The 26,592-nt window shown below is 47.3% G+C and overlaps 6 protein-coding genes across 6 annotated transcripts; 3 read left to right on the top strand and 3 right to left on the bottom strand.

The window, feature by feature from the left end:
- Nucleotides 1-190: 190 nt before the first annotated feature.
- GGS25DRAFT_527076 (P-loop containing nucleoside triphosphate hydrolase protein) lies at nucleotides 191-5,677 on the bottom strand (the record flags this gene model as incomplete). Its single annotated transcript, XM_049265061.1, has 11 exons — nucleotides 4,839-5,677; nucleotides 4,662-4,739; nucleotides 4,539-4,566; nucleotides 4,371-4,458; nucleotides 4,257-4,311; nucleotides 2,261-4,172; nucleotides 2,014-2,192; nucleotides 1,766-1,935; nucleotides 1,258-1,685; nucleotides 298-1,163; nucleotides 191-217 (listed from the first exon to the last, which is right to left on the bottom strand). The coding sequence occupies exons 1-11, from the start codon at nucleotides 4,998-5,000 to the stop codon at nucleotides 191-193; spliced, it is 3,993 nt and encodes a 1,330-aa protein (XP_049121297.1). The 5' UTR covers nucleotides 5,001-5,677.
- An 805-nt stretch (nucleotides 5,678-6,482) lies between these two features.
- GGS25DRAFT_516817 (glucose-6-phosphate 1-dehydrogenase) lies at nucleotides 6,483-8,436 on the bottom strand (the record flags this gene model as incomplete). The annotated part of the gene is made up of 6 exons (XM_049263275.1): nucleotides 6,483-6,598; nucleotides 6,655-7,594; nucleotides 7,661-8,005; nucleotides 8,069-8,089; nucleotides 8,144-8,216; nucleotides 8,420-8,436. 6 exons carry the CDS (start codon nucleotides 8,434-8,436, stop codon nucleotides 6,483-6,485), a joined length of 1,512 nt encoding a protein of 503 aa, XP_049121298.1.
- A 1,706-nt stretch (nucleotides 8,437-10,142) lies between these two features.
- Nucleotides 10,143-11,665, top strand: GGS25DRAFT_469810 (60S ribosomal protein L33). Its single transcript, XM_049259175.1, has 5 exons — nucleotides 10,143-10,359; nucleotides 10,501-10,510; nucleotides 10,681-10,776; nucleotides 10,837-10,937; nucleotides 11,004-11,665. Exons 1-5 carry the CDS (start codon nucleotides 10,335-10,337, stop codon nucleotides 11,099-11,101), a joined length of 330 nt encoding a protein of 109 aa, XP_049121299.1. The 5' UTR covers nucleotides 10,143-10,334; the 3' UTR covers nucleotides 11,102-11,665.
- A 6,060-nt stretch (nucleotides 11,666-17,725) lies between these two features.
- Nucleotides 17,726-19,587, top strand: GGS25DRAFT_27635 (uncharacterized protein). Its single transcript, XM_049257427.1, has 4 exons — nucleotides 17,726-18,439; nucleotides 18,509-18,592; nucleotides 18,645-18,809; nucleotides 18,883-19,587. The coding sequence occupies exons 1-4, from the start codon at nucleotides 18,022-18,024 to the stop codon at nucleotides 19,491-19,493; spliced, it is 1,278 nt and encodes a 425-aa protein (XP_049121300.1). The 5' UTR covers nucleotides 17,726-18,021; the 3' UTR covers nucleotides 19,494-19,587.
- Nucleotides 19,588-20,082: 495 nt separating this feature from the next.
- GGS25DRAFT_469844 (uncharacterized protein) lies at nucleotides 20,083-21,399 on the bottom strand. The gene is made up of 3 exons (XM_049259176.1): nucleotides 20,946-21,399; nucleotides 20,723-20,814; nucleotides 20,083-20,574 (listed from the first exon to the last, which is right to left on the bottom strand). The coding sequence occupies exons 1-3, from the start codon at nucleotides 21,050-21,052 to the stop codon at nucleotides 20,441-20,443; spliced, it is 333 nt and encodes a 110-aa protein (XP_049121301.1). The 5' UTR covers nucleotides 21,053-21,399; the 3' UTR covers nucleotides 20,083-20,440.
- A 471-nt stretch (nucleotides 21,400-21,870) lies between these two features.
- GGS25DRAFT_27901 (SNF2 family N-terminal domain-containing protein) lies at nucleotides 21,871-25,935 on the top strand. Its single transcript, XM_049257448.1, has 2 exons — nucleotides 21,871-24,472; nucleotides 24,527-25,935. The coding sequence occupies exons 1-2, from the start codon at nucleotides 22,106-22,108 to the stop codon at nucleotides 25,808-25,810; spliced, it is 3,651 nt and encodes a 1,216-aa protein (XP_049121302.1). The 5' UTR covers nucleotides 21,871-22,105; the 3' UTR covers nucleotides 25,811-25,935.
- Nucleotides 25,936-26,592: the final 657 nt, after the last annotated feature.

Here is a 26,592-nt window from a genome sequence, read left to right on the forward strand (position 1 = left end):
ATCCTCAAGCCGGTATGTGTACATACTGATTTCGTCTAAGATGTATTGATCCCTCTAAACCCTTCAAGCTTCCCATACAACCTTAACTTGCACTCCCAGTAAAGTCGTTCGATTATCATGCCGAGTATAGTATACTGGCCGACCTGGGTTGGTACTATTCATATATTATATAGGAAGTCGTGTCAGAACGCTATCTGTCGAGAGCCTGGCTCTGGCACTATAACGAGGGCGATGTGATTAGCATTCAAGTATCAGACAGGCATAAAAAGGGATGAAAGTTATAAAAAAAGAGCTCACCATATTCCAGTAAACTCCCTTCTTCTTTAGCAACTCGACATGGGAGCCCTTTTCAAGGACCTTGCCCTCGCCCAGGACAAAAATGACGTCGGCATTCTGCACAGTAGCAAGTCTGTGCGCGACAACAACCATGGTCCGTCCGGCAGCAGCGCGCTCAAAGGCCTTCTGCACGAGCTTCTCGCTCTCAGAGTCAAGGCTGCTGGTGGCCTCGTCAAGCAGCAGGACTTCGGGTTGTCGGATCAGCGCGCGAGCGATGGCGATGCGCTGCTTCTGACCGCCGGAGAGCGAGACGCCACGGCTGCCGATCTCGGTATTGTAACCCTCGGGGAGTGAGACAATGAATTCGTGAATGCTGGCATCACGGCATGCGGCGTGTAGGTCCTCGTCGGTCACGGTGGCGGGGTCGATGCCCAGAAGCACGTTCTCGCGCAATGTGCCCTGAAACAGCGTCGCCTCCTGCGCCACGAGCGATAGGTGTCGCCGGTAGTCGTACACGTTTACACTGGCGATGTCGGTGTCATTGGCGAGGATCTGGCCGTGCTGAACGTCGTAGAAGCGCTCCAGCAGCGAGATGATACTGGTTTTGCCGCACCCTGAGGCGCCCACCAGCGCGGCGAACTGTCCCTTCTCAATCGTGATGTTGATGCCCTTGAACACGGATACGTTCCGCGTCGGGTACTTGAAGTGCACGTCCCGGAGCTCGATCTTGACGCCGCCTTCCGTGTCAGGGATCTTGGCACTTGCGTCACTCAGGTCGTGGTTGCGGGTCTCGCGGATGCTTAGAATACGGTTGGCGGCGGCCGAGGCCTGAGCCGCATTTGGCCCGAAGCCAAACCCCTGGCCGGCCCCTTCGGCTCCCTGGATCACTGATTCGGGAAATAGTATTAATAAAGGATGCACCTCATGCATGTTCGTGGTTTCGGGAGGCTGAAACGAACAAGGAGCTTTTAGGATACGTACCAGCCATGTAGCAGATGAAGAAGTTCATGACTTCATATTCTCGAGTTGCTAGCAGTGTTCCGCCGTACCAGAATATGAGAGCCTGGCAGGCCAAACCAACACTATCCGAAAGGGCAAACACCAGCGTCTTCCACCTGGCTTGCTTGTAAGCTTCTACAACGTGGTGATCAAGCAAGCCCTGGTAGCGGTCACAAATGGTGTCTTCGAGTGTGAGCGAGGAAACCGTACGAGAGGCCGCGATGGCTTCGGCAGCAAACTTCGAGGATTGGGCGAAAACCTCTGCATACATCTTCTCGAAGTCTAGCTCGTATCTCAGTCGCAGATACCCCGTCGAAAGCCCTATGGGCATAGTAACGCATGTGGCAACGAGCGCAAGTTTCCAACCAAAGGCGAAAGCTATAGCTAAGCAGCCGATCAGCGTAAAAAATCTAAGTAGGTGCATTAGTGGTGGCATAGATTTCGAACCCGAAACTACTAGGTAGAGCTAGGTAAGTGATAATATACGCACGAGTTATACACCATGCCCATATTTACGCCGAGGAGTTCCTCCAGTTGCTTTGGGTCGCTCCCGACCCGAGCTGTTAGCGAACCCGTGGAGTTCTGCTCTTCATCAAAGAAGGAGGTCTTCTGATAAAGGATGGCTTCGAAGTATTGCTTTCGGTAGGCGGTAGAGATATACTAATTTCAGAAATATGAGTTTAGGACAAAAGAAACAGCTCGGTTAGGTAGTTCGTGTGTCGGCAGGAGCAGACTTACATGTGCAAGATGGGTTGATACGGTGTACAGGATGAAGTAAGACATGCCAACAGCGATCGCCAGCACCACCCACATCAAGGACCAGAAGTTAGCTTCGGTTGTGAATCGTGGTAGATCGTTGGCGTAAGTGAAGACAACTATAATCTGCGCGAAGAGGTATGCTTGCATTGGAGACGCGGCTAGTAGGAGTTGTCATTAGCATTTCATCCGCTGTCAATTTCAACGGCATCCTAGTAGGCGAACTCACCAGCTGTGCACATGGCAGCGATAACCGTGACGACATAGAACGGGAATCGAGACCGCTGTTCCCATAACAACCGCCCGAAGCTTCTGATCAAGCCTTGTAGCTTATACTGCACCTTCTCAGGCGCGTTTGCGGTATCACTGAAAGCGGCGCTCTTTTCACGACTTAGAATCGCCCCAAAATCCTCTTCCTCTGGACAATCAGAATCAGGTTCGGTAGGGTCTCCGAGAGAAAGCTGTTGGGCGTGGACGAGGCCATAGTAAACCCCTTCCGCGTTCTTCAGGAGCGACTCGTGGTCACCCTTCTCCACGACCTTGCCTTTCTGGAGGACCACGATGGTATTGGCTTTCTTGATGGTCGAGAGTCGGTGGGCGATCGTGATGGTCGTTCGGTTCTGGGATACCTTGTCCATCGCCGCCTGAACAATGCGCTCGCCTCGGACATCGATCGCGGACGTGGCCTCGTCGAGGATAAGGATTTTCGGTCTTTTGATGATGGCTCGGGCAATGCATAAGCGCTGGCGCTGGCCGCCGGAAAGCTTCGTCCCGTTGTCGCCAACAAGAGTCTCATAGCCGTCAGGGAGGCGGTCGATGAACTCGTCCGCAAAGGCCTCCTTGCAAGCCTCTTTGACCAACTCCCTTTTCCGCTCTTCGGGTTCCTTGTCGAGGTCTGAACCTATCAACCCATACGCAACATTCTTGAAGATAGTATCGTTGAATAGGAATGGCTCCTGCTGGACAAGCCCGATCTGAGATCGCCACCATTTCATATGAATTTCGTCGAGTTCGTGACCCTCGGTAGATATCGATCCCTTTAGTTCAACAATCGCGCCGGTTTCTTCGGGTTCAGGGGGAGTATCGTCATCCGATTCATCCTTGCTCTTATTCTTCTTATTCTTCTTACCCTTAGCTTTGTTTATCGCCTCCTTCTCTTTCTTCTTGTCTTTTTCGATGGCCTTTGCAATGATGTGTTGGTCGCGTAAAGTATACCAGCGTTCGATCAGGCCGACAATCGTGCTCTTACCCGATCCCGAAGGTCCAACTATAGCCGTTATCTTCCCAGACTCGATCGTGAGGTTGAGTTGATCCAGAACCTTTACATGTGGTCTACTTGGGTATGCGAAATCCACATCCTTAAACACGATATCGTCTGTCGCCGAGATTTCCGGACCCTCGAGCCCACCAACATTCGGCCGGGGGGCATCAATGACGGTGAAGAACTCACAAGCCGCCACGGTGGCCTTACCAACGGCAATAAGCGGCGTCGACATCCGCTCGAGAGACATGACCATCATCATAACCGACATCAACACCACGATGATAGTGCCCACATTGCTCACGCGGCCTTCGACAAAGGACTTGGCACCGAACCAGAACGCCAGGCCGAATGTGGAGAAGAGGGCGAAAAAGATGATCGCGAACTGCGTGCCTATCAGGGGCGACGACCTCTGGCCATGCTTCTTTGCTGCATCGGCCCAGACCGCAAAGCGCTTCGCGACCTGGGACTCGGCACCGCACGCAACGACCATGCGGATAGCGGAGAAGGCCTCGCTGGCTATCGAGGAAGATTTCGTCTCCGCTTTAGTAATCCTAGCCGTGGCCTTCAGGTAAAACGGGACGATGGTGCCCACGGTAAGGGAGATGAAGAGCAGCACGGAGCAGGTAACGAGGGCTAGCGACCAGCTGTAGGTGAAGGCGATTATGGTGGCGGCGATGATCGTCACCGTGTATTCGACGAAGACGCCGAGTTTCTCCGAGATCCCTAGCTGCAGCGTGTTGGCCGTGGTCGTGATCGTCCCTGCAGCAGAGCCAGGAGGCATCGAGTCCATGACGTGGATCGTCTGGCCGAACAGAGAACGAAGGTAATCTAGCCGGATGGCGGCGGACATTCGGATGCCGATAAGTCGTATGGTGAACTAACACTATGAGTAGATGCTCTCTAAGATGCTCTCTATAATCTACCTAATATTCACGGCACACAATAGTAGGTGGCTAGTTACCTTGCTGATATAGGTCAAGACGAATTTCGCCAGGAACAGAATCAAGAGATAAAGCCTGTATATCATGTCAGAACAGCCAGCGATCGGCTCATAGGCTGTGGACTCAAAACTTACGCATTCCTGTTGAGTGAAGTCCGGAACTGGGCCTCGGTGCTTGTGGGGGCGGGGAGGAAGTAGCCAGTGAAGTCTCCGACCAATGCGCCTATAATAGGTAAAAGAGTAAGAGGGTTGAGCATCTACGGTGACCGAAGTATGAGGAAAGGAGAAGAAAAGAAGTCTTACCGAAGACGACATTCATCAACGGCATCGTCTAAGATCCAAACGACCTGTTAATTTCAACTAGAACCTTTTGAGGAGCAAGCAGTAGTTGGGATGTAGTTAGGTAGGTAGGCAAGGTAGACATACGACACCCGATCCACCGGCCGCCACGAACGCGGCGATCATGAGGACGATATCCCAGAACTGAGCATACTTGAAGACTCTCTATATTGCGACGTGTCAGTACTATATACACAGGCATTTTACTCAGGTTTACCCATAAACAACCCGGCATGGTTTCTAGAACTAGAGGAAGGAACTAACTATGTAGTCTTTAAATGTCGCCTCCCTCTCCGGTCGGAGTTTGGAATCGCGCTGGGCTTTCTCCTCCTCCGCGGTGGTTGTCGCATCGCCGGCGGCTGTGGGCTTCTTCTTCTCGTCCTCGTCGAAGAGAGCCTTTTTGGGCTCTAGGGTTTCTTTGTCCATGGCTGATAGCTTAGCACGGGTTCGATTAAACACCCTGCGCTGCTCATATGTATGTATGATTATCAAGTATTCTAACCTAGATTGATAGATACTAAGATAGATATACGTAGAAAACAATAGTGATATATCATCTCGCTACCCTTATGTAACTTTTACGCGTCCTTCCTTCTATCGTCATCGCGAATTGTTACCCTGCCTGTCCTATAAGGTGTGCCTAGCAACTAGGTAGCAACTCTGTGTCATGCCTAACCTGGTAGATCTAGGCCCCCGATCCCCCTTGTTCCAGCCAGGTTGAGTCAAAAAAAAAGAAACAGCCCAACCAATCAGCGATCTCGCGTATTCGTACATACATAGTTGGGGAAAAGTTGTGCAGCAATTTACGGCGTATAGAAAAAAAGAAATGCAAGAAAATGCAAGAAAATGAAAGGCCAGTTCTCGGTAAACTCTAGCGTCTTACTACGGTGCCGATATACTATGTGGCATTCGGGGTTCGCAATTATCCCGACTCCAAGCTTTGGGATCTTCCTCGTCTCGCTCTCCTCAGCATCTCTCTCCGTGATCTGTACACATAAAAACATGGGCTGGTTCCGTCAGAGTCTTGATACAATGCATACCTAGGTAGGTAGGTATGCAATTGGGCATATGTATGAGATATACCAATGTGCCTGCCTGCCTACCTACTTATGCATTGACGAAATATCGCAATTGCGAGAAGGCTGAGAAGTTTTGAGGCAAGCAGGTCAACTCACTGCCGTACGATAATTACGATCTTTCAGTCTACAGAGTCTTGCGATCGAGAACGTGACGCAGCCATGCAATGAAGCCATCATCAATCCAAGGGTCATATAATTGCAACCTTGGAACCTGACATATAAAACAATATATAGCCCGATCATAAGAGAAAGCGCGCAGCAGGACGGTTCGTCCCATCAAAAACACCATTCAAGATTGTAAACTCACAATTCTTCCTTCAACTCCGATCCTATATAGCTATCATGTTATACTATAGGTACCAGGTAAGCATGTATATATAGGCCGAAACATAAACAATACACCGTCCATCAGATCAAGCCAAAATCTTGCTTCATTCATCGACACAAGACACATAAAAACTCATTGCAGTCGATTGGCCCATACTTTATCATTGCTTTCTATTTTTGTAGGTACGCAGTAGAGCTCGTCAGAATATCCGCCCTCCTATCGTCTAGAACCCAACAATGGATACTTGAAATGAAGACATCCCTTTGTTTTTCTCATGATTCAATGTGCCGAAGCTTGGCATTCTCAAATGCCCCTCGTCGGCGAAGTACCTGGCAGGTAGGTAGGTAATCCAAGTAGCATCATAAATCGACGGATATCAACGGATAGCAACGACGCAGCACCCAATCAACTATTAGGAAGACATCAGTATTTACTCTAAGTATGAGAGATCTACCAAGGCTGTCTGACATCTTATCGTTGAAGCACTATGCTGACATATACTTACAACTTGTTGGGGGGTGATGCCGAAGTCATTGGCCACTGGTAGCCTGTAGCATCGCTAAATTTATACCCATAAGATGACGTGAAATCATCTAGGACTGCAGGTCCTCGGGAGCCTGGGAAAGAGGTTAGCATATTGTGAGCATCAATATCAAATCAACTCTCTACTCACCATAGGGATATTCCATCGGGATAATCTCCTTGTTGTCATCAAGGTAGTGTAGCAGGGGTGTGAAGATCCTCCAGCTAGCATCCAACTCATCGTCTCGAACAAAGTTAGAGTGGTCGCCCTTGAGTGCGTCTAGGATCAGCGATTCGTAGGCCTCGGGGATCTTGAGGTCGGAGAATCGTCGTCTATAAGTCAAATCCAGTTCCGTCACGACAGTTTGCATGCTCAATCCAGGCAGCTTCGAGTTCATCTTGATATAAACACTCTCGTTCGGTTGGATACGCATGACGAGTTCGTTTCGAGGAATGTCCTTGAAGATACCACTAGTAACGTCCTTAAACTGTATTCGAATCTCCGTCTTTTGCTCATTTAGAGCCTTGCCAGCCTTCATGATGAACGGCACACCATCCCACCTCTCGTTCTTGATGTAGGCAACTAGAGCACAGAAGGTCGGGCAGCGTGACTCTTTAGGGACGGTATCATCCTCTTTATAAGAGGGCTTGCTGCCATCTAGGGATTTTCCGTATTGGCCGATAATGACGTTCTTAGGCTCGATGGCTGGGATACCTCGCAAAACGCGGACTTTCTCGTCACGAATATCTTCTGCTGAGAAAGAGATTGGCCGCTCCATCGCTAGCAGCGTCAGGACCTGAAGTAGATGGTTTTGCATAACATCTCGAATGATGCCGAATTCGTCGAAATATCCGCCACGACCCTCAGTACCAAAAGGCTCCTTGAAGGTAATCTGAACGTTGTCTATGTGGTGTCGGTTCCAGGTAGCACCAAAGAACTCATTACCAAAACGAAGAATCAGGATATTCTTCACCATTTCTTTTCCGAGGTAGTGATCGATACGGAAAAGCTCATCCTCCTTCCAATCAGGTTCCAACGACTTTTGTAACTCGCGCGAGCTAGCGAGGTCCTTTCCGAAAGGCTTCTCGACCTAATTGTGCAGAATAATCAGTATTATTATACAAGTACCAGATCCCTCCGTAAGAGCTGTCCTTACAATAACTCGCGCGATGCCTCTAGAAGGATAGCAACATCTTTTGAGGTGCTGGGAGACGATTGTGAAGACACTAGGAGGAAGTGCCATGTAGAATAGACGATGGGTCTCGCGTCGGCCATCCTCTAGCTTCTCAAGGTGGGCGTTAAGGTTCAAGAACGAATCATCCTGGTCATATTGTCCAGACACGTAACTGCAATGCTCACAGAACTCTGCGAGCTGCTTCTCCATGTCTTTGGTAGGGGTCTTGATGTATGATTTGACTCGCTTGAGGTACTCCTCGTGGTCCATCTTCGTTCGCGCATAGCCGACGATCTTAACATCTTTCGGCAGGAATTGATTGCGGTACTTTCGATTTTGTTAGTTATTCACGTGCTTGGTGAAATAAATCGGATCAGAGGTTGAACTCACGAGACCGAAGAGAGCAGGGAACTATTAAAGCATTAGTAATTGAGGTCTTCAAAAGTGAAAAGGTATATCACCTACAGTCTTCTTCTTTGCGAGATCTCCAGAAGCACCAAGGACCACGATAACCGTGTTATCCTTGAGCTCCATGGAACTATTTAAAAGACAAATTAGCCAATCTATATTACAATATATAATACCACACCTTGAGCTTCACGAGAGGTTCGCGCCTCTCAAACCGCCCGCCAATGTTCCAAGATTGCGTGACAAAAACTCTCAGCGGAGCGATATCGCGGAGCGGTAGATGACGATGATAATAGAAATAGCGGGGTGGGCGCGGGGTATTTGGGAGCTCACCTTGCAGCAGATTCCATTGTGTCAAGCTCACCGACAAGTAGACAATTAGTTAATTTTTAAGAGAAGTAATAATGATGATAGCAAAGTAAGAATGAAGGGAATTGAGAAGTGGTTGTAAATAATGGGAAAAGCCGAGGAAAGGTGGATGATTGGAACGACGGTGGAAAAGAAGCTTGGGGGGGGGAATTGAGCGGGCGGGACGGACGGACGAAGTCAGGGCTTGGTAAAGTTCGCTGTATGTATGTAACATATGTAACAGGCCTTAAGGCCGATCTCAGATACCTATTTTGTAGCCCTGGAGGTAAGGCAGGTACTTTCTTGATACCTGATTTTGAGTTCGAGTGGCTGACGTGCACAATGTGGGTTTAACCTTAAGACTTACCAAGTGTCAAATAAGTGTCAAGTACCAGCTAAGTACCCACGTACGTACTTGGACGTGTTACTGTTCAAATTCAGCTTTACAAATCCAAAATAAGCTACCTACCTAGGTAGGTATATTTTCAACGAACCACGCTGTTTACCTCTTTTATACCTCCGGTCAGTGGGGAGCTTACTCAGGCCCCTTACAGCGAACGGCTTAAGCCCCCCTCACCTAGCCGAAAAGCTTATGTTCTCTTTATAAGTGAGAGACAAACAGGCTCATATTGTGCCGACCGCGGGGTCCTTTCACCAGACTTCAACTAAATACATACAACATCATGCTCACTGTCATTGCTCAGTCTAAGAACACCCATCTACTACCTACCTAGGGTACTTCAAGCTTAGGTCGATATATATTCTTATTTTCCCTTTTCCATTTTCTTTTGCTCCAGACTTATATCAGACCGATGAAGCGAGAAATATATATCTAGAGTCATCTGGTTCACATATGGTCGCAATCAGGTCGTCATCAAGCAACGCTCTTGCAGTCTTCACACCCACATTTGTGATGCTTGAGGGATTATTGATCAACTAGTAATAGAGACAAAATCGAAGGATGCCCAGTGACCACAGTTGCACGGCAGACTAAGACGTATCGTTTAACGAATGTAATATTCATTGCAAGGTCCGTTTCACTCCTATTTTGCTCGCCAGCTGGTTTTAGAGTGTTTGTAAGATCATATTGATTGCATTGTAATGGTCAACTACCTACTCGCAACATGGCACCAGGTGTCACGCATCTCATAGAATTCTATAAAGGCTAGGGTATATCTACTACAGTGTAACAAGTAAGGGATCAAGGGATCAACAGTCGTCCCTGACACTCTGCATCCTATCCAGAATCCTCCCGTTTTCGGATGGAGCTTCCGGAGTTAAGTAGATGCTATGTAGAAGCTCACATGATTAAATATGGGGATAAGAAGATAAGCAAGGTGGTTTATGTCCGATTCAACAGTTGTGCAGTGTTGAATGGAACTTAAATCGTTCGGGAGGAATAAAGAGGATCGAATGCGAGAACAATTACGTAGGCAGGTAACTATTGATCTGAAAGCTAAAACTTAAGCTCAGATTGTCTGCGAAATCGGATATTCTTCGGGTAGGGAGTTAACTAGTGGTTAGTGGTATTATGTAACCAATTAGTAATAGTACTAATCAGCGTGGAGCTTGGCAGTGCACCCGGGCCGTTGACAAGAATTGAAAGCCACTTGTGGCTAAGAGACTAAAATCAATCCGTCAAGCCACCCCGCACCAAAGTCAAAATTTTTAGAATTTCTGTGCAGCAACAGGGCTCGCTTAGCCCTTCGCACCAATCCATCTCCATCATTCAACCTCCTCCAAACGGTCAAGAGTCCACCTGGAGATTTAGTTATCACAACATTCGACGACACAACGCCCAACGCCCAACACACCACAAAGGTCTTTTTTTGTAGAAGACGTCTCCCGGATTCCAGTACCATTACGGACTTCTGAGAGTCGTGGGGATAACTAAATCAAGATGCCTTCCGAGTCAGGTCACAGATGTAAGTCTTGCGCATTTTATTCTTGCATATTCTTGCACATTCGTCCATTCAACAGAGTCGCGGTCGCGTAACGCACTCATTCGCGCCTTGGATTTTTAAAGCTCTTGCTAGAGAACCTTTTGCTAATCAATTTGCCTGCAGTATACGTCAAGTAAGTAACTTAAGCATCTCAAAACCAACGATTCACGGCCTTAGCAACGAAGGCTGCCGACGCTTCCCAAGCATACCAATGACTCCCTGTTGGATTTATCAATCAACCCGCGGCGCAATTCAAAGCAGCTGAATACGACGAGCAAATAGCTAACTGAAGTTCACCTTTAGGGGTCGCCACCTGAGCTACCAGCGCAGCCGACACACTACGCACCCGAAGACAAGCTTAATCAAGATTGAGGGCGTCGATGATACCGAGGCTGCTACGTACGTTTCGCAGATATCAATTCCTCCAACAGACACGCAATTCTAACACTTGAGATGTAGTTTCTACCTAGGCAAGAAGGTCGCATACGTCTACAAAGGCCAGAAAGAGATCCGAGGAACTAAGATCCGCGTGATCTGGGGTAAGGTCACTCGACCTCACGGTATGCTATCAACAATTCTACATTTTCTGTCGTGCGAAAACATGTTGCTAACTGCCATCTTTGTAGGCAACTCTGGTGTTGTCCGTGCCAAGTTCGCTACCCCCCTTCCCTCCAAGTCTTTCGGTGCTTCTGTTCGTATCATGCTCTACCCTTCGGCGATATAAGATGGGTTCGGGCCGGAGTTGGTAGTGTGGATGGTTTCATGATTGGCTGCATCTGGGTTAGGCAAGGTATAAGGCTTCAGCCTTGCGACTAGCATCAAACGAATGAATACCTACAAACTTCCTAGGTACTAAACAAAAGTCTTACATTGTGAATGGCTAATTAGACATCAATTTCCATGTGAGAGGAGAAGGACAACTCGATCGATCGATGCCAGAGTGCAAAAGTACGAAGGAGCATGGTTCCCGAAATCCACCAAAATCTCCGATCACAAGGCAAATTGTCAAGAGCCTCAGGGCCGAGTAGCAGTGGGATTCCAACTTAACGCAACCCCTAGGATGAGATCGATTAATAAGACAAATTCCAAATATTACATGTGCCATCTTGTGCTGAATGAATTATCTGTGGGGAGCTGTAGCGATTACAGGCCAAGGCAGGTCAAGGCAGGTCAAGACTTGGGGTCTACAAACATACCCAACTATATGACGGGTTCGTGTCTGACCACATTGGAGGTGTTCTAGTTTACCCACAGAGGAATATACTCGTCAAGTCTTGGTCAGGAACAATCCACACAGGTACCAAGGGACGTTCTAAAATTGTGACCATGTCGGCTATGAGGCCTCTACTTATATTACAAGCTACGAGGAGTACTACTTAAGGTGGAAACGCCAACTCAGGTAATGTCCAGGAGGGTACCTTAGACGAAGCCTCTTGCCTCAATCTTCATTGTCTAGGTTCAGCCCCCCCTTTTCAATTTATTCCAAGCAGGCTACTACTAAACTTGACTCTTCTCCAAGACACATTGCAGTTACACGAGCTGAATGGCAATGCCTGTTTATGTAGGCCGTTATCTGGATAACCTTATTATAGTTCAAAAACAAGAGTTGATTGAATAAGCCTTGGACCTATGTACCTAGCTGTGGGGTTACAACGTGTTGTTGATATTACATCCAATATGTCCGACGGTTGACTCGGGTGGCTGCGGTGCCGCGAGACGGGCTGGCTGGCTACCTGCAGCGGACGCATCGACGAGAAATGCGGTCGTGGTAAGGGGTATGGGCAGGGAAAGGGTGCGACGAACCGTACCCAGGGAGGCAGCTACCCGTTATAACGGGTTCGGGATCTGGACTTTCGATGATATGAATTTTCGATATTGGGGGTGTCTGGGCGAGGGGGATGGGCTGTCGGAATATGTGGTTTTATGATACACACATGTAGTTTAGATAGGTATGGATATGGAAATGGATATATGTACCTACTTAAGGTAACCGATCAGGTTGAGTCTAGGCCACCAATCTCGAGAGCATGTGAAGGGAAGGCCAAAGCTGGGTGTTGTTCCATGGGGGCCGTAAGTTCAGTTCGTGGAGAAGGGGGGGGGGGGGGGGGGGTCCGAAAGTGATACATAGAGCAGCTTGTATATCTGAGGAGGCCTCGATCATATATAATTATGTACCTATCACCAACGTAATTAGGCGTGCCACAAGTCATCTAATGCGATTAGCAGAATAGGTACATATACCTTACCTAGCCTAGTACGAATCTCGGGACGACTTTAAATATCGAACCGTACAACCAAGCTGGCCTCGTTTCGACTGCGGCCACGGCCACGGTCACACAAAAGGAAACACCAGATCGAGTCTCGGGATATACTTACATATCCCGGGTTCCTAGGTACATACATACCTGAGGTAGGCAGGCGGACATCTATATATGTATGGATGTAGGTAGGTATGTAGGTACCTATATCACGGAGCCGATCAGCCCTATCGAGCCGCAGTCAGTCCCTTGGCTATAAATAAATATCGATTCGATTTCCCGGTGCTCGGCCCGGGTCAGCAGAGTGGTCTGGTCGGTGGTGGCCCTGATTTGTTTTGCCCTTATCCCGCTTGCCTATTGCATAACCCACAGCCTGCCTCATTGCATACCTACATACCGTACATTTGTAGGCTACGATAGTAGTAATCTAACCTACATAGATGTATGTATCGTGTAGGTACGTGTGTGTGTATGTACATATACCTACCTACAGCACGGTTGCAGCTTGGCAATACATAATACATTCCTATGGGTACAATATCCACTCAACAGAGATAAGGCAGGCAAGGCAAGGCAAGACCTTCGAGATACGAAAGTTGTTCCCGCAATCTATGTGTCCAATCATATGAATACCTAGGCACCATTGTCTTTGATATGTGCCCATGCTTACCCGTGTTATCATCTAGCTGTTGTGTGGGGAGAAGGGGTTTGCGTTGCGTTGCGTTGCTTTACTTTGCCCTGCTTGTCCGGCCGCTGCATCTGCAAGATGAACTTACCGCCTACATAGTTTAGGTAGTAGTATGTACATATCAATAGTAGGGTCCGTGTACATACCTATTATGTACGTAGATATGGGCCTATGTCTATCTATCCATCGCCGGATGCATAGGCGATTAAGTGCCGACTGCCTTGACTGGAATGAGCAAAAAAAGCTTGATTGATACAGATACATAAGCTTATCAGGGATGGCCCGTATGTAGGCAGGCCCTCTTTCAGCTTGAGAGGGGTTGAATAACGTATGTGGCTTTGTATGAATTGGATCTTTTCTTTCAATCATCAGTGTCTTCGCCATCAAGTTCAATCCGGGAAGATCCACCGGCATTGTTGGATGTCGGGAGTCATATCGGGGGCTTGCCGCGCGGCCAATACATGTATTTACGCCTCTCACCATCCAGTCTCACGTCTAGAACCAGTGGTGTCTCTGAGCATGTCCAGTGCGGGCGATTGAGAAAGGCCGTGCGCTAGGACTAGGCAGCGCTTTTGCCTATAACACACCTGGGCACTTACAAAACTTGATATAGCGCTCCTATTCTGTGTGAAAGTGCTTACACAAGTGGGAGGCTTGTGTGGTATAGGTCAATAGTATCGAAATAGTATCGATGTCATGATCGTATTCAAGTTGCCGGTATGCACGTATAACTGGGATACGTCGCAGTAACGGACCCTAGCCCGATCGGAATTGACCTATAAAATAAAGGTTCGGGAGGGACGGATGTATTGGTATACCTGCATGAGATGTGCCGCAGTAGGAGTGATTTAGTAGGAGTGATTTGATGGTAATTGTGTAGGCTCCCTGGCATCTGTAGATTCTGAGTTTTGGGTGCAACTCAAACCAACAGATACCTATCCTTATAAGGGAGGTAGATCTTCTTAACTTCTTATACCAAGCAGTGCAATGCCACTGTCGCTAGTCTATTACCATAGCAAACCTCACGAATACGATACGATTTCATTAGCACCAAACCAGCATTCCGAATTTGGTACTCGCCTGGCTTAGACATACACAAAACCGTTAGGTTTCCCGCAGGCGCATCTTGGCGATATTATAGTGTGTGTACGGTAATAGGCATTACTTTTGGCCCTGTCGACGATCTCTGCGTGGTAGTGGATGCAGCCAAGCTTGTTCGGGAAACGGTGACAAGCTGCTGATGGTGCTGTTCGTAATCCTCCTGGAATGTGCTTGGGGGTCTAGGCCGAGACTCGCCAATTGTTATCCAAGTGGATGTCTTGTGTGAGAAAGAGGGACCTTTTTTTCTTTTCTTCCTATTTTTTTTTCCTTCTCTTCTTCTTCGGCGCCGAAATGCGATAAGCGTTATACACCAAATATATTTAGTGCTCGATATTAAGAAAATAATATCTGAAGTATACACTAAATCCCGCTGTAACTGGTAATGGTAGTACTGAGGAATATAAACGTAAAATGTACTGCTGGTTCATGTGTGGTAAGTAAGATACCTATGTACGTGACATTTTAATTTGAATCCCTAATTAAATGATAGATGGTTAATGCATGGGATCTCGAATTATACCAAACTACTACCAAATCCGTCATCTTCAGTCTTTGAATACACGTGGATGAATGGCAATTCGTATTCCCCCATCATGACGATTGATAGGGGGCAGTGCTGGTTTTCCCCACCTCCTTTTTTAGGCAATAGGCAGTTGAAAGATCGACCGATCATGGGAAAGGCCTACATGCTTAGTAGCCTGTATGTTCTTTCGAGCTGTAATAGTTTCAACATCTAGATGATAGTCGATGTCGTTGATCTAAAGTCGAGGTACTCTTCCCTACAGCGCAAGATGTAATAGCGTCACATCATCGGTATAATAAAAAGTGTGCCTGGATGTACTCACTATGTACACTGTACATGATAGTATCATAGGGCCATAGGCTGAGTAGATACTAGATACCCGAGAATATGTATGTAGTTATTAGTATGTGTCTTTCGAAGCTTGCCACGACGATAAAAGGATGGACCTGTTTGCTAGGTCACGTCCAAAACGAGAAGGGATTGATCCTAAAGTTGGCAGAAATGTTACAAAATGACAACAAATTTGTTAAGCAAATGATAAAATGATGAAATGACGAGATGATGAGATTCTTAAGTACGTCCTACGTGTAAGCAAATGATATTAGAAGATCGTGGTGGTAAAATGTTCCAAGAAGCGAATTTGATAACTGGATAGGCAAGGACGGCAGGACAGATAATAGTAGGAGTACCTAAGGTAGGAGTTGCAGGGACAAGGTTCAGGGTTGCTGAAAAAAAAAGAATGATATCTGCCCAGCCGTAATCCTTGTCACTCTATCGATACGATAAGGCAAGGTACGTCCTTTAATGTTGCAACCATCACTGGGCCACACTGGCACTGCCAGTCTGCGATTGATGATTGCAGTGAGTGACAGACTGACAGTACTTGAGTATGTACCTATGTACCTGTTAATGGTTCAATCATCGATACTACAGGTAGGTATTATCAGCGTACCGAACATTGAAGGTCAAAAGCTCATTCGATGATACTGTTGTTGTATGGGCATGAGTGAGTATTCGACATTCGTCACCCCTTGTCAGGCCACACAAGCTGACATGCATCTTTGCCTCTTTCCCAAGACTTTTTGAAAAGATTCCGTCGGACTAGAACGAGATCAGTCGTATAATGGGTTTCATCTCCCTTCGAACCTTTTACATCTGATCTTCTTTACCCATATCTCATCCATTCGTTAGGATATATATCAATTGGTGCTCATTTTTTTTTTGTGTCGAGGACTAACTACCTCATTACGCGCTCGCTACTAAACTCGTAACCCATCGCGTCGGAACGAAACATCCCACTCTTTACCCACAAAATTGTTCGAGCACGATACCAACCTAGGTATCTATACGGCGATCAACCTAAGATTAAACGCTGGAAAGAAGGCTTGGGGGCTTGCAGAGAATTACATGCCTAGTAACGAGACAAATCGACTTCCAAGTTCTAATTAGCGCTTTGGGATTGCAACTCGATACCGGATCCCCCGATCAACCACCGTACATATTAGGTACTATTTCTCTCGAACAGGAAAGAAAAAAAAACGTACTGTTAAGAACAAGAGGAAATCCAGTCCCCCATGATTTACCGCTTCTGAAACATCCCATCAGTGATAGGCAACTAGGAATATCAAAAGTTGACGTCACTATACTCTCATACCAACCTCAGTCTCTGCGTTGTATGTAGGCCGTGTGCAAAAGATCAACTACCATCCACCATTCAGTCTCATCCAACAATTCAGATCAAGTCCAAGCTTAACTCGACGAATGCGAAGTCAATCTCAGAAGAAGAAAACAATTAGAGCAAGAAATTAATCAATCACTCAACCAATTCAGTCGACCGATTTACCAAGCCAGTGACTGGGTCGTACCACCTCTTGAAATATTAACGTCCCTTTTGCTTGGAGTCTTGGACTGATTTGAATGCTACCTACATCTACATGTACATGTACCCGTCCCTAGGTACATACATATAGGTACCCAATACATACATCAAAGCGATCGCCAAGGCGCCGGAGTTGATACGTATTGTACCTGTACATAGTTATTGTGCAACTCGACCTTCAACAGCCCTGGACTTCTTTGATTGGAGCTTGGAGGCTTTATTTAGGGAGTGGACAGACAAAAGTCGACGTAAACTGCTGGCTTTAAAACTATTAGCGCCAGAACAATTAGAGAAGAAGAAAAAAAAAAACGCTCCGGGACCTCCTTGTCAATATTTTTTTACCCTGGTATCCCAGCCACATTTTCCATCTTCCTTGAATTTGATCCATTCTGAGACGACCATATTCGCCGACCAGCCGGTTGACACCCAGCAGCCCAGCAACCCGCTTTACCACTTACATAGTAGAAGAAAATAGCAACCGACCCACCAACCTACCCACCAGCCCACCCGATTCTCCCACGATCCACTACCAAGCAGTGTGCAGGTAGCACGACACCACGCACGACCAACGCAGCGCAAGCAGTATTGGAAACGGAGGATCATCACCTTTTTTTTTTTTTTTTTTTTTTTTTTTTACTTACTCACTCTTTTCCTTCATACAAGGAAACCGTATTTTCTTGTTGTCAGTTCCCGGTAACTCTGTTCCGGATACCATTCGTTCTCTATTTTAGCAAAAGTGTTGAATTTAGTTGCGACATCTTGAGATTATTGACATTGATATTATTATCAATAATTTCTGAGAAAGAACCCACTCCATCAGACATTACTTGAAGAAGAAAAAACGACTTGTACCTTGGGCTTCTTACAAGGGTCATCGGTCATATCACAAAGTAACATTTGAATTACATACCTCCTCAGGTATCAATACATACCTAGCAATACCGTTACAGATAGCAACTCTGGACCCAGAAAGCTTGCAGTTGGAGCCCACCTACGTCGTCTATGATAAGGAAAGAACTACTAAATTTCTAACGAGATTACCACTCTCCACGATCGCTTCCTTGCATATCATAATCGAGCCCCCGGTCCACTCTCACATCAGCTCCAGTTTCCCCGACTCCACCACTGGCCCGTCCTTTCCATCTTTTCAGGGATTAAGAGCGATAAAACATACGCCTTTGGCCCGTCTGAGACAATGGCGTCTACAAACTATAACCGTCACCCACTGCCTGCTCCGCCGCCGCCGCAACAGGGTCAGTATAACACCGACGAATCTTACCAAACACCCGTTCCACCACAATACCATTATCAACAGTACCAGCAACAGCAGCGGCAACAACAGCAACAGAAACAGCAGCAGCAGCAGCAACAGCAATTTCAACAACAGTCAACGCAGCCGGCGCCGCCAGTGAAGCCACTACAGTCCGAACCGCAAAAGCCAGAGCGAGCCAGACCCAAGTCCAGAGCTTTTAGTTTCCGATCAGAAAAATCTCGAAAGAGCGCAGAGAGCCATCAACAAAAGGTTGATCTTCACGAGACATCTGCCGAGAAGGAAGCAGGGAGACTTCACGGCAAAACCAACCCGATGTTGGCATTAACGGAATCCGAGCCATGTTCGTCACATTTAGCCCTTTAATATTCTTATAAAAAGTCTTAATCGCGCATACTAACACAAGTTATAGCTATGGCGGCCCAAATCAGGGGGGATATTAATCCAACTCCCCTACGATCCTTCCAGCATAAGGATATCTATGGAAATCCCATTAGTCAGTGACACATCTACCTTACCTTCGCTGTCTAAGCTAACCAGCCTTAAAGCCGATCCCGATCGATCGAATCCCACTCGAAGTCGATTTGAACGACCACTTGAAACCATTCGAGCGTTCGAGGCCGTTATCGAGGGCGGATATAGTCGCCAATCTATGATGAGATCGGAGTCAGAGTCAGTTGGAGACTGGAGCAGAAGAGGCAGCTACTATGGCAGTAAGTACAATCTTTCTTTTTCGTTTCTCTTGGTGTTATGGTGTGTGCATAGTCTTATACAGGATACCCTTAGACAATGGGCCGCGTTTTCCACAGGATAGCTACTACGGAGGGCGATCGAATTCAGCATTCCGACCGGAGAGCACGATGTATGATAACAGACAATCGGTGATGATGAACGGCCCGAGGGATACCTATCACGATGCGAATGAAGGCGGGGGATACACATATAACAATAATGTTGGCGCAAGGAATAGGTTTTCGCGGATGCAGTCGGAACCAGCTGTAAGCGGTCGTGGAGGTGGACCTGATAGGAGTGTCTATCCTATGCCAAATAATCATCGATCTTACGAAACGGTGGCGTCTGGCTCTGGAAGTGGAAGCTTAGGTGAACCTGCAGGATACCAAACAGACCCGACCAGTAGCGATAACAGTTCAATCGATCGCCGATCACCACCGAAACGACAGGAACCTACCAACGACTATGGCATCAGTTTCGGCCAGCCGCAACCCCCGACTCTTGGGCTTGGTGCTAGCCCTCTGGGACAATCGGCCGTTCCGCGCAAGGAGACAGGATCTTTATTAAGGAAGCCTTCGAAGTCCGCACAGCCCAGCACACACGCACAAGAACGCCCGAAATCCGAGAAGCGAAAGAGTTGGTTCAAGCGATTTAGCAAATCCTAAACGCGCCTCCGACCGAGACTGAGACGAATTGATGGCATCTGTGATGCAGCTGTTTTTTGCCGTTTATCCTTCGAGATACCCTGGTATCTACGACCTGTCATTCTCATGATTATTTTGTTACGTCCCCGATATAGACGTAGTTCTAGACAGCACAGCTTTGAGAGACTCGAACCCATTATTTTGAACGATGAGCCAGGTGGAAGAGGATGTCCATGTGGGGCAGTTTCGCAAGACAGCATCATCTCTGGAGTTTTTATACTTAATAACGCATCCAGAGATGTGTAAGTACCTCGGGTTCGACGAATCGCGAGAGGCAGCATGGGATAGGGAGTTAGCATCAAGGAATGGTTATGTTTATGAAGTTAGGAACATTTGGAAGATGCAGGCACACTTATTGGTCACACATACCCCGACGCCTATCCTTAATACCCCTTTTCCTCACCCTCGATGGCAGATACACGCAGCCCAATTCGGGTGATGCGTGGAAGAGAGAGACTGGACAGGCAACATAACTTGGCTCTCCCAATGGCTTTGATAAACGGCCATTTGCCAGATATAAATATCACATTGTTGATATCGTACTACTACGACTTTTCTTAATGCACAAGTGACCATAGTAAGATAAGTGAAAATGATCGTAAGGTGTCTTATAATATTCTCGTCTCGAATGCTTCAATGTCGAGGCGATTTGGGTCAATAGCATACATGATATGCCATCTGCTAGATAAACATCTCTAGCATATGCTGCTGGGACATGCTGTTAGAGTACTTTTGAACCCCAAAGCGCGTAGATACCAGTAATATCTTGTACCTAAGATATCCTCGCAGTGCTCTCCCATTTCAGTCAAATCCTCTCTGTCCCATGTGAGAGCTGCCAGTGGGCGGCATCGTTGAAGGAAAACAACATTCCCGAGCCGCTCGAAAGTCCTTGGGCCACATCGGCATGATCAATCCTTTTTGCCTTCTTTCTTCTTCGCCGCGAGCTGCTCTGACTGGTCTTCATTCATAGCGACGACCACGTACCCCACGAGGACCACATTCGCCATGATGGCTGCTAGGCCGCCGGCATAGGTGGAATTGCCTGCGAGGGGCTGTCAGTTTATCTTCTTCTTCTTAGGGGATTGTCACGTGACAGCTGCTTGATGAGTGTCGTGTCGTTGTGGAGCAATCATGGTAGAAGAGGGAGAGGGGGAGGGAGATGTGTGCGGATTGCGGATTGCGGATTATACCTCTAAATATGGTGTTCACCGACACGAAGTAGGACCCGATGGGCACGATTACCATGGCGAAGGTGAAGGCTAGAAGTTTGAAAATCACATGCCTAGGTAGCAACCCAAGTCAGACTCTGTTTGAATTTTCTTAAGACAGCTTGAGAGTTGAGTAAAGGAGGCGTGGGTGGGTAGGCAAGAACGCGATTTCTTGAAGAGGAGCTTCTCTCTCACGCTCACTCACATAGGAACAGCCGGGGTGGTGTTGCTCGGCTCTTGCTGGCTGGTGACATCATCGTCATCTTGGTCGAGAATGGTTTTCTCAGTAGATATGATACGGCGGGTTGCCATAGTGTAGGTGTAGGTGTAGGTGTAGGTGTTTCTCTTTTATCTTGTTTAGTTTTCCTTATGAATGAGTTTGTTTGGGCTGAAGTGTTTGTAAAGCAGTTGAAACTCTGTTAATTGATGAAGTGTTATGTAATATAGACACTTTCCTATTTTGCAATTGGTTATTTTAGTAGCTGGCTATGTAGGTAAATAGCAGAAGACTGAAGTGAATACGGATACTATGCTAAAAGATACATACATTGAATGTTATCGTTATCTCGATTGCGCAAAAGGAAATTGAATAATGGTCAAAAGGGAACTACATGCAGGTAGGCAAGTTAACTTTTAATAACTTAACTTAACACTTTATCCTTATAACCCTTGTAGCTTATTCATACTAGCACTTCTCTAGTGCTCCCTTTTTTCTTTTCAATTCTTTCTACAAAAAGAACCAAACCCAAGAATCTGATCGCTCAGGTCAAACAAGAGGAGATCTGATTTGTTATTTACTCACTTCAAGAATTACCTACGGTATGTTATTCTACAATCTTCTGTATGCACACATAGACCTCTTGAAGCTGATATTCACACAGTAACTAGTACCTAGTACTTAGCGTGGTCAATTAAACGTTCTCCACGTCAGCTGATAGCGCGCTCGGGAACGCCTCATAGACGCTCTTTTTTTCCCGCGTTCAGGCGCGTTGCCACTTTAATCCCTTGTGCATACTGTCGCCGAAAAAAATAATATCCCCAACATTACTTCGCACATTACACCTTCACCACAATTCCATACTTCTTCATTCACACTCTTTATTCGCATACCAACAATCTGGATTCATAGTCTGTTACGACCGCCTATTGAAAGCGTCAAAACTCGGCTATTTATCTCCAGTTTTGTGTGCCTTAAGTGTTATCTTACTTTGCGCACTCTATCCTCATATATTTGCTAAAATCACTAATTTCTATATACCATAACGCTACCTCGTTCACATCATCTGTCCCAAGCTGAGAGTATTCTCTTTGAATCTCTCAAGTCTTGTTTCCTTTTTCTAGGTTTCTGAATCTGGTTTGCCAATCATGGCACCAACATCATCGACTTCCAGTAAAGGCCTTTTCACTTCACAATCTAGCAACTCGGCATGGGGTCTCAAAGCGAAACCTGGCGGCCTGGGCCATAGCACTACCTCAACCTCTATCGAAATAGATGGAGATGATGACGGAGTTGAAGAGCTTGACGAGCTTGTCCTTGACAGCGTTCCATGCTCCTCGCCATACTTTACCCAGCCGACCCAGATAGTTGGCAGGGCAACTCAGCCTACACAGATAGTGAATCGGCCTACACTACGAGCGCCATCCTCCCCTCTGGTACCTAATTCGCCAAGTACGATTATTGAGGTCCCCGCTTCATCACCATTCCAGCCGAAAAGCTTGGCCAGAGTCTCAGCAACGCCGGAGAAGAGGCCTGGTGTCGCTGGTAGAGTGGGCTCGCTAATGGCTCCAGCGGGGACTTCCTTCAGGCCACCTACAGCGCAGAAAGCACCGCGCCCAAGTAATGGATCCAAAGGCCAGAAGGACTATTTGGAGATTTCTGATGATGAATTATTGGAAGACTATAAGAAGCATCACAGCTCGGATGATGATACCCCAACTAGGGGAGATATACGGCCTTCGTCATTTGTAAAGAAGCCTAGCCCTCAGCTCGCCTCAAAGCCTAGGGCTACGTGGTCAGATAAGAGGGATATCGCTCTAAGTGATATTCGTGATATCAGATTGCGGCATCTGACAAGTCAGGTTTACAAGATTGCCCGAAAGATGATCCCTGAAATTACCATTCGGGCTTCCAAGGAGGCTTTACAGAAGGATGTCAGCTGGAACGTTTCAAAGGCAGTTGACATTCTCATGGGTGTCACTCCCAAGCCCCTCCCATCATCAAAAAGTGCCAATGCACCAAGTACTAGTTCTTCTCGTACTACTAACAATGCTAACGGCACTGAATCGAACCCCATAAGCCTCAGAGACGAAGGACGTGCTGCTGGATCCACTCAAAAGAACTTGCACTCATTTTTGAAAGATCCAAAGTCGACGACTGCAAACTCGATTCAATCGTTACATAAAAGTAACCCAAACCGCAGACGTCTTGTCCAGAAATCTCAAGATTCTCCGGCGTCGTCTGCTGTTTTTTCTCAGCCTTCATCATCTAACTCCTCGATCACAACCCCCACAGACTCTATCACCGAGACAATGAAGTCTCCTCGTTCGCCTTCGCCGGAGGCACCACCTCAACCCCGCCGACGACTTATGCAAGGTCGTCGTCATAGAACCCCTCCGCCTTCTCTTCCCCCCACCAACACTATCAGTCTTTTATCTGATTCTGACTCGGATTCAACCACTCGGCTCTCCCGAAAGAGACGAACTAACCTGAAGGCTGGACCACCCAAAAAGGAGGGCTCGCGAAAGCGGGAATCAGAGAATCCTGACCTCGCCTCGTCCCCTAATAAGAAGGCCAAGTTGGAAACAGGCGAATCGTTTTCTACAACTAGTTCGCCTAAGACTGATTCTGCTGATTCCAAAAAGCAAAACGCTATGGTATACGAGCCCTCGTTAAACTCGGAGGGAGGAGAAGAATTCGGCACCCCAGACTCCCAGCACTCGAGCGAGGAGAACAGCAATGTCCTCCAATATCTCAACACCTGTACTGCCGATTCCCTGGGGCGCATGATCGGGTCACCTGTTGATGCGAGGCTGATGGTATCTGCGAGGCCGTTCAAGACAATCAGCGATGCCGAGAATGTATCAAAACAGGACAAGTCCAAGTCGAAAAAGCACAAGACGCGCAACGTCATGATTGGCGGGGCAATTGTTGAACAATTGACAACTTGGCTGGAAGCATGTGAAGCAGCCACTGCCATCATTGACGAATGCGACAACAGGGGCACTGATATCCGATCCACCATGGCGGACTGGTCTATGGACGGAAACGGGATATTAAAGAAGGGGTCGGATAGCCTTGTGGAATTACCGATAACCAAAAAGCCCGCACTCATGAGCGAAGAGATTCAGTTGAAGTCTTACCAACTGGTTGGTCTGAACTGGATGAACTTGTTGCACTCGAAAGGCTACAGCGGCATTCTTGCTGACGATATGGGTCTCGGTAAAACCTGCCAGGTAATCTCATTCATCGCCCACCTGGTCGAGTCTAAACGCGAGCCAAACACACCCAAACCCTGGCCGAACTTGGTAGTTGTCCCTCCTAGTACATACGAGAACTGGCTTAGCGAGTTCGAGAAGTTCGCGCCAGATATCAAAGTGCTGGCATATTCCGGCAAGAGCCGTAGGGAGATCAGTACGAGCGACGCTAGGAAACACCATGTTGTCCTCACTACGTATTCACAAGTAGAGAAGCAGCAGGAGGATCTCCGGTGGCTACAATTGCTTAACCCACATGTTCGTAACCCCTTTTCATTTTCCTGAATCGAGTCAAGCTAATCAAAATAATAGGCTGCCATCTTCGACGAAGGACATCGACTGAAGAATAGCAAAACCCTCATCTACAACCAGATGATGCGTGTACCCTCAGACTGGCGTCTTGTCATCAGTGGCACGCCTGTCCAGAATAACCTCAAGGAGTTGCTCGCCCTGCTTCGCTTCATCGAGCCAAGCCTCTTCGAAGCGGATTCCTTAGAGACACTGCACACCATCTTTGAGACGAAGGTTACGAGCAAGGATGTCCTTAACTTTGCGGCATTGGCATCAGAACGGGTTGATCGGGCACGCGCTGTTATGGCACCTTTCATTCTTCAGAGACGGAAGGATGATGTCATTGAACTTCCTAGCAAGACCGAACGGCTCGAGATCGTGGGAATGCACGAAGTTCAAAAGCAAATCTACGACTCCATCAAGGGCAAGTACTTGTTGGAGAATGGTGTCAATGCCAAGGAGTCGCATCCTTGGATGCAGCTTAAAAAGGCTGCCATACACCATCAACTGTTCCGCCACCACTTTACGGACGACAAAGTCAAGAAGATGGTAGACATTCTCTGGGATAGGTGTTCCGAAGAGGAGTTATACGTCCAGGAAAAGAACGAGCGATTCAAGGTTCGCTTCGAGAAAGAACTCATGGAGAAATCGGACTTTGAGCTGCACCTTGAATGCAAGGAATTTAAGAAATATATCGGCCAATTTGATATCCCTAAGGGTTCGTGGGAGGAAAGCCCCAAGGTCAAGAGGTTCCTCGAGCTCGTGCGTCGGTATATGGAAAACGGGGACCGCGTGTTGGTCTTTAGCAGGTTCCAGATGGTGGTGGACATTTTGCAAGAGACCCTCGACCATGCGGATATCCCGTTCTGCTTGTTCACAGGAAGAACTGACACGGCTGGTCGATTTCCGGAATGTCAGCGGTTCACGGATAACCCCGAGATTCCGGTCTTCCTAATGACCACCCAGTCTGGCGGCACCGGCTTGAACTTGGTTGCTGCGAACAAGATCATCATTTTCGACCAATCTGACAACCCCCAAGAAGACGTTCAAGCATCCAACCGAGCGCACAGGATTGGCCAGACTCGAGACGTAGAAGTGATCAAATTGATCACTGATAAGTCGATCGAGGGTCTGATCTACAATTCCTGTGTGAAGAAGCTAGTTCTAGCTTCCCGTGTCGAGAGACAGTTCGACGCGGTCGACGAGGACCAGGAGTCCGTCATGGATGAGTGCAGGAGACGAATGCTGTTGGGAGACGACGAGGCAGAGATTGCCGACGTAGCACCTCCTACACAACAAGCCTAAGGAGCGAGATGCCAGACCTGGCAAGCAAAGACGAGCCATAAAAAGCGCAATATACGACACTGATACCCGGCCTTACCCTCTTACATAAAGTTTACCCACATTATTATCTACCTTTGTCGCCGAGGATTATCCTCAGTATATCGTTTAAGAATTATGTTAGAGGGCCTTTCTTCCTGTGTATGAGAGAAGAGAACCCCTTTCCACAGAGGCCTTACAAGGCTCTAAAGACACGGCACAAATTAGAAGGATATGCCACTATCCCCATACGAAATATGTTTTTCCGACGCCAGCTCTCAACAAATCATATTATACCCATGTGAGAGACATCACCTGGCGTCGAGTTCTGTAGCAAAAACGCCATCTCTATGTACCCAGCTTAGATCCTCCACCTTTGCCTCTACAGAGTCTCCCACGAACATATTTCTCACTCGCAACCTATCAAGCACCCACATTGGTAAAAAGCCACTGGCTTGGCTTAGGGATAGTAGGAAAACCGAAGTCTACCTAGGAAAAGAGGAAGGAGAAAATATGGATAGATAAAAAAAATCGGAGTTGGCTCCCTCCGAACTTGGCTTGGTATTTAGATCGCTAGATGGTTGGTTCTCCTACCTAGACATAGAGAGAAAGGGAGAAGAGAGCACAGCATCTCATTATGGATATCATTACATCGGCATATGCATCGCGTTTAGCATTAGCATTGGCATTGAGCATCAAGCATTAGCATTAGGATAGCTTTGCCCTTTTGGGGCATTAAGCATCGGAATTGAATATATTTGATTCCC

This window comes from Hypoxylon fragiforme, assembly GCF_022984875.1.
Source record: "Hypoxylon fragiforme strain CBS 206.31 chromosome Unknown GGS25scaffold_1, whole genome shotgun sequence".
Taxonomy (NCBI): Eukaryota; Fungi; Ascomycota; class Sordariomycetes; order Xylariales; family Hypoxylaceae; genus Hypoxylon; species Hypoxylon fragiforme.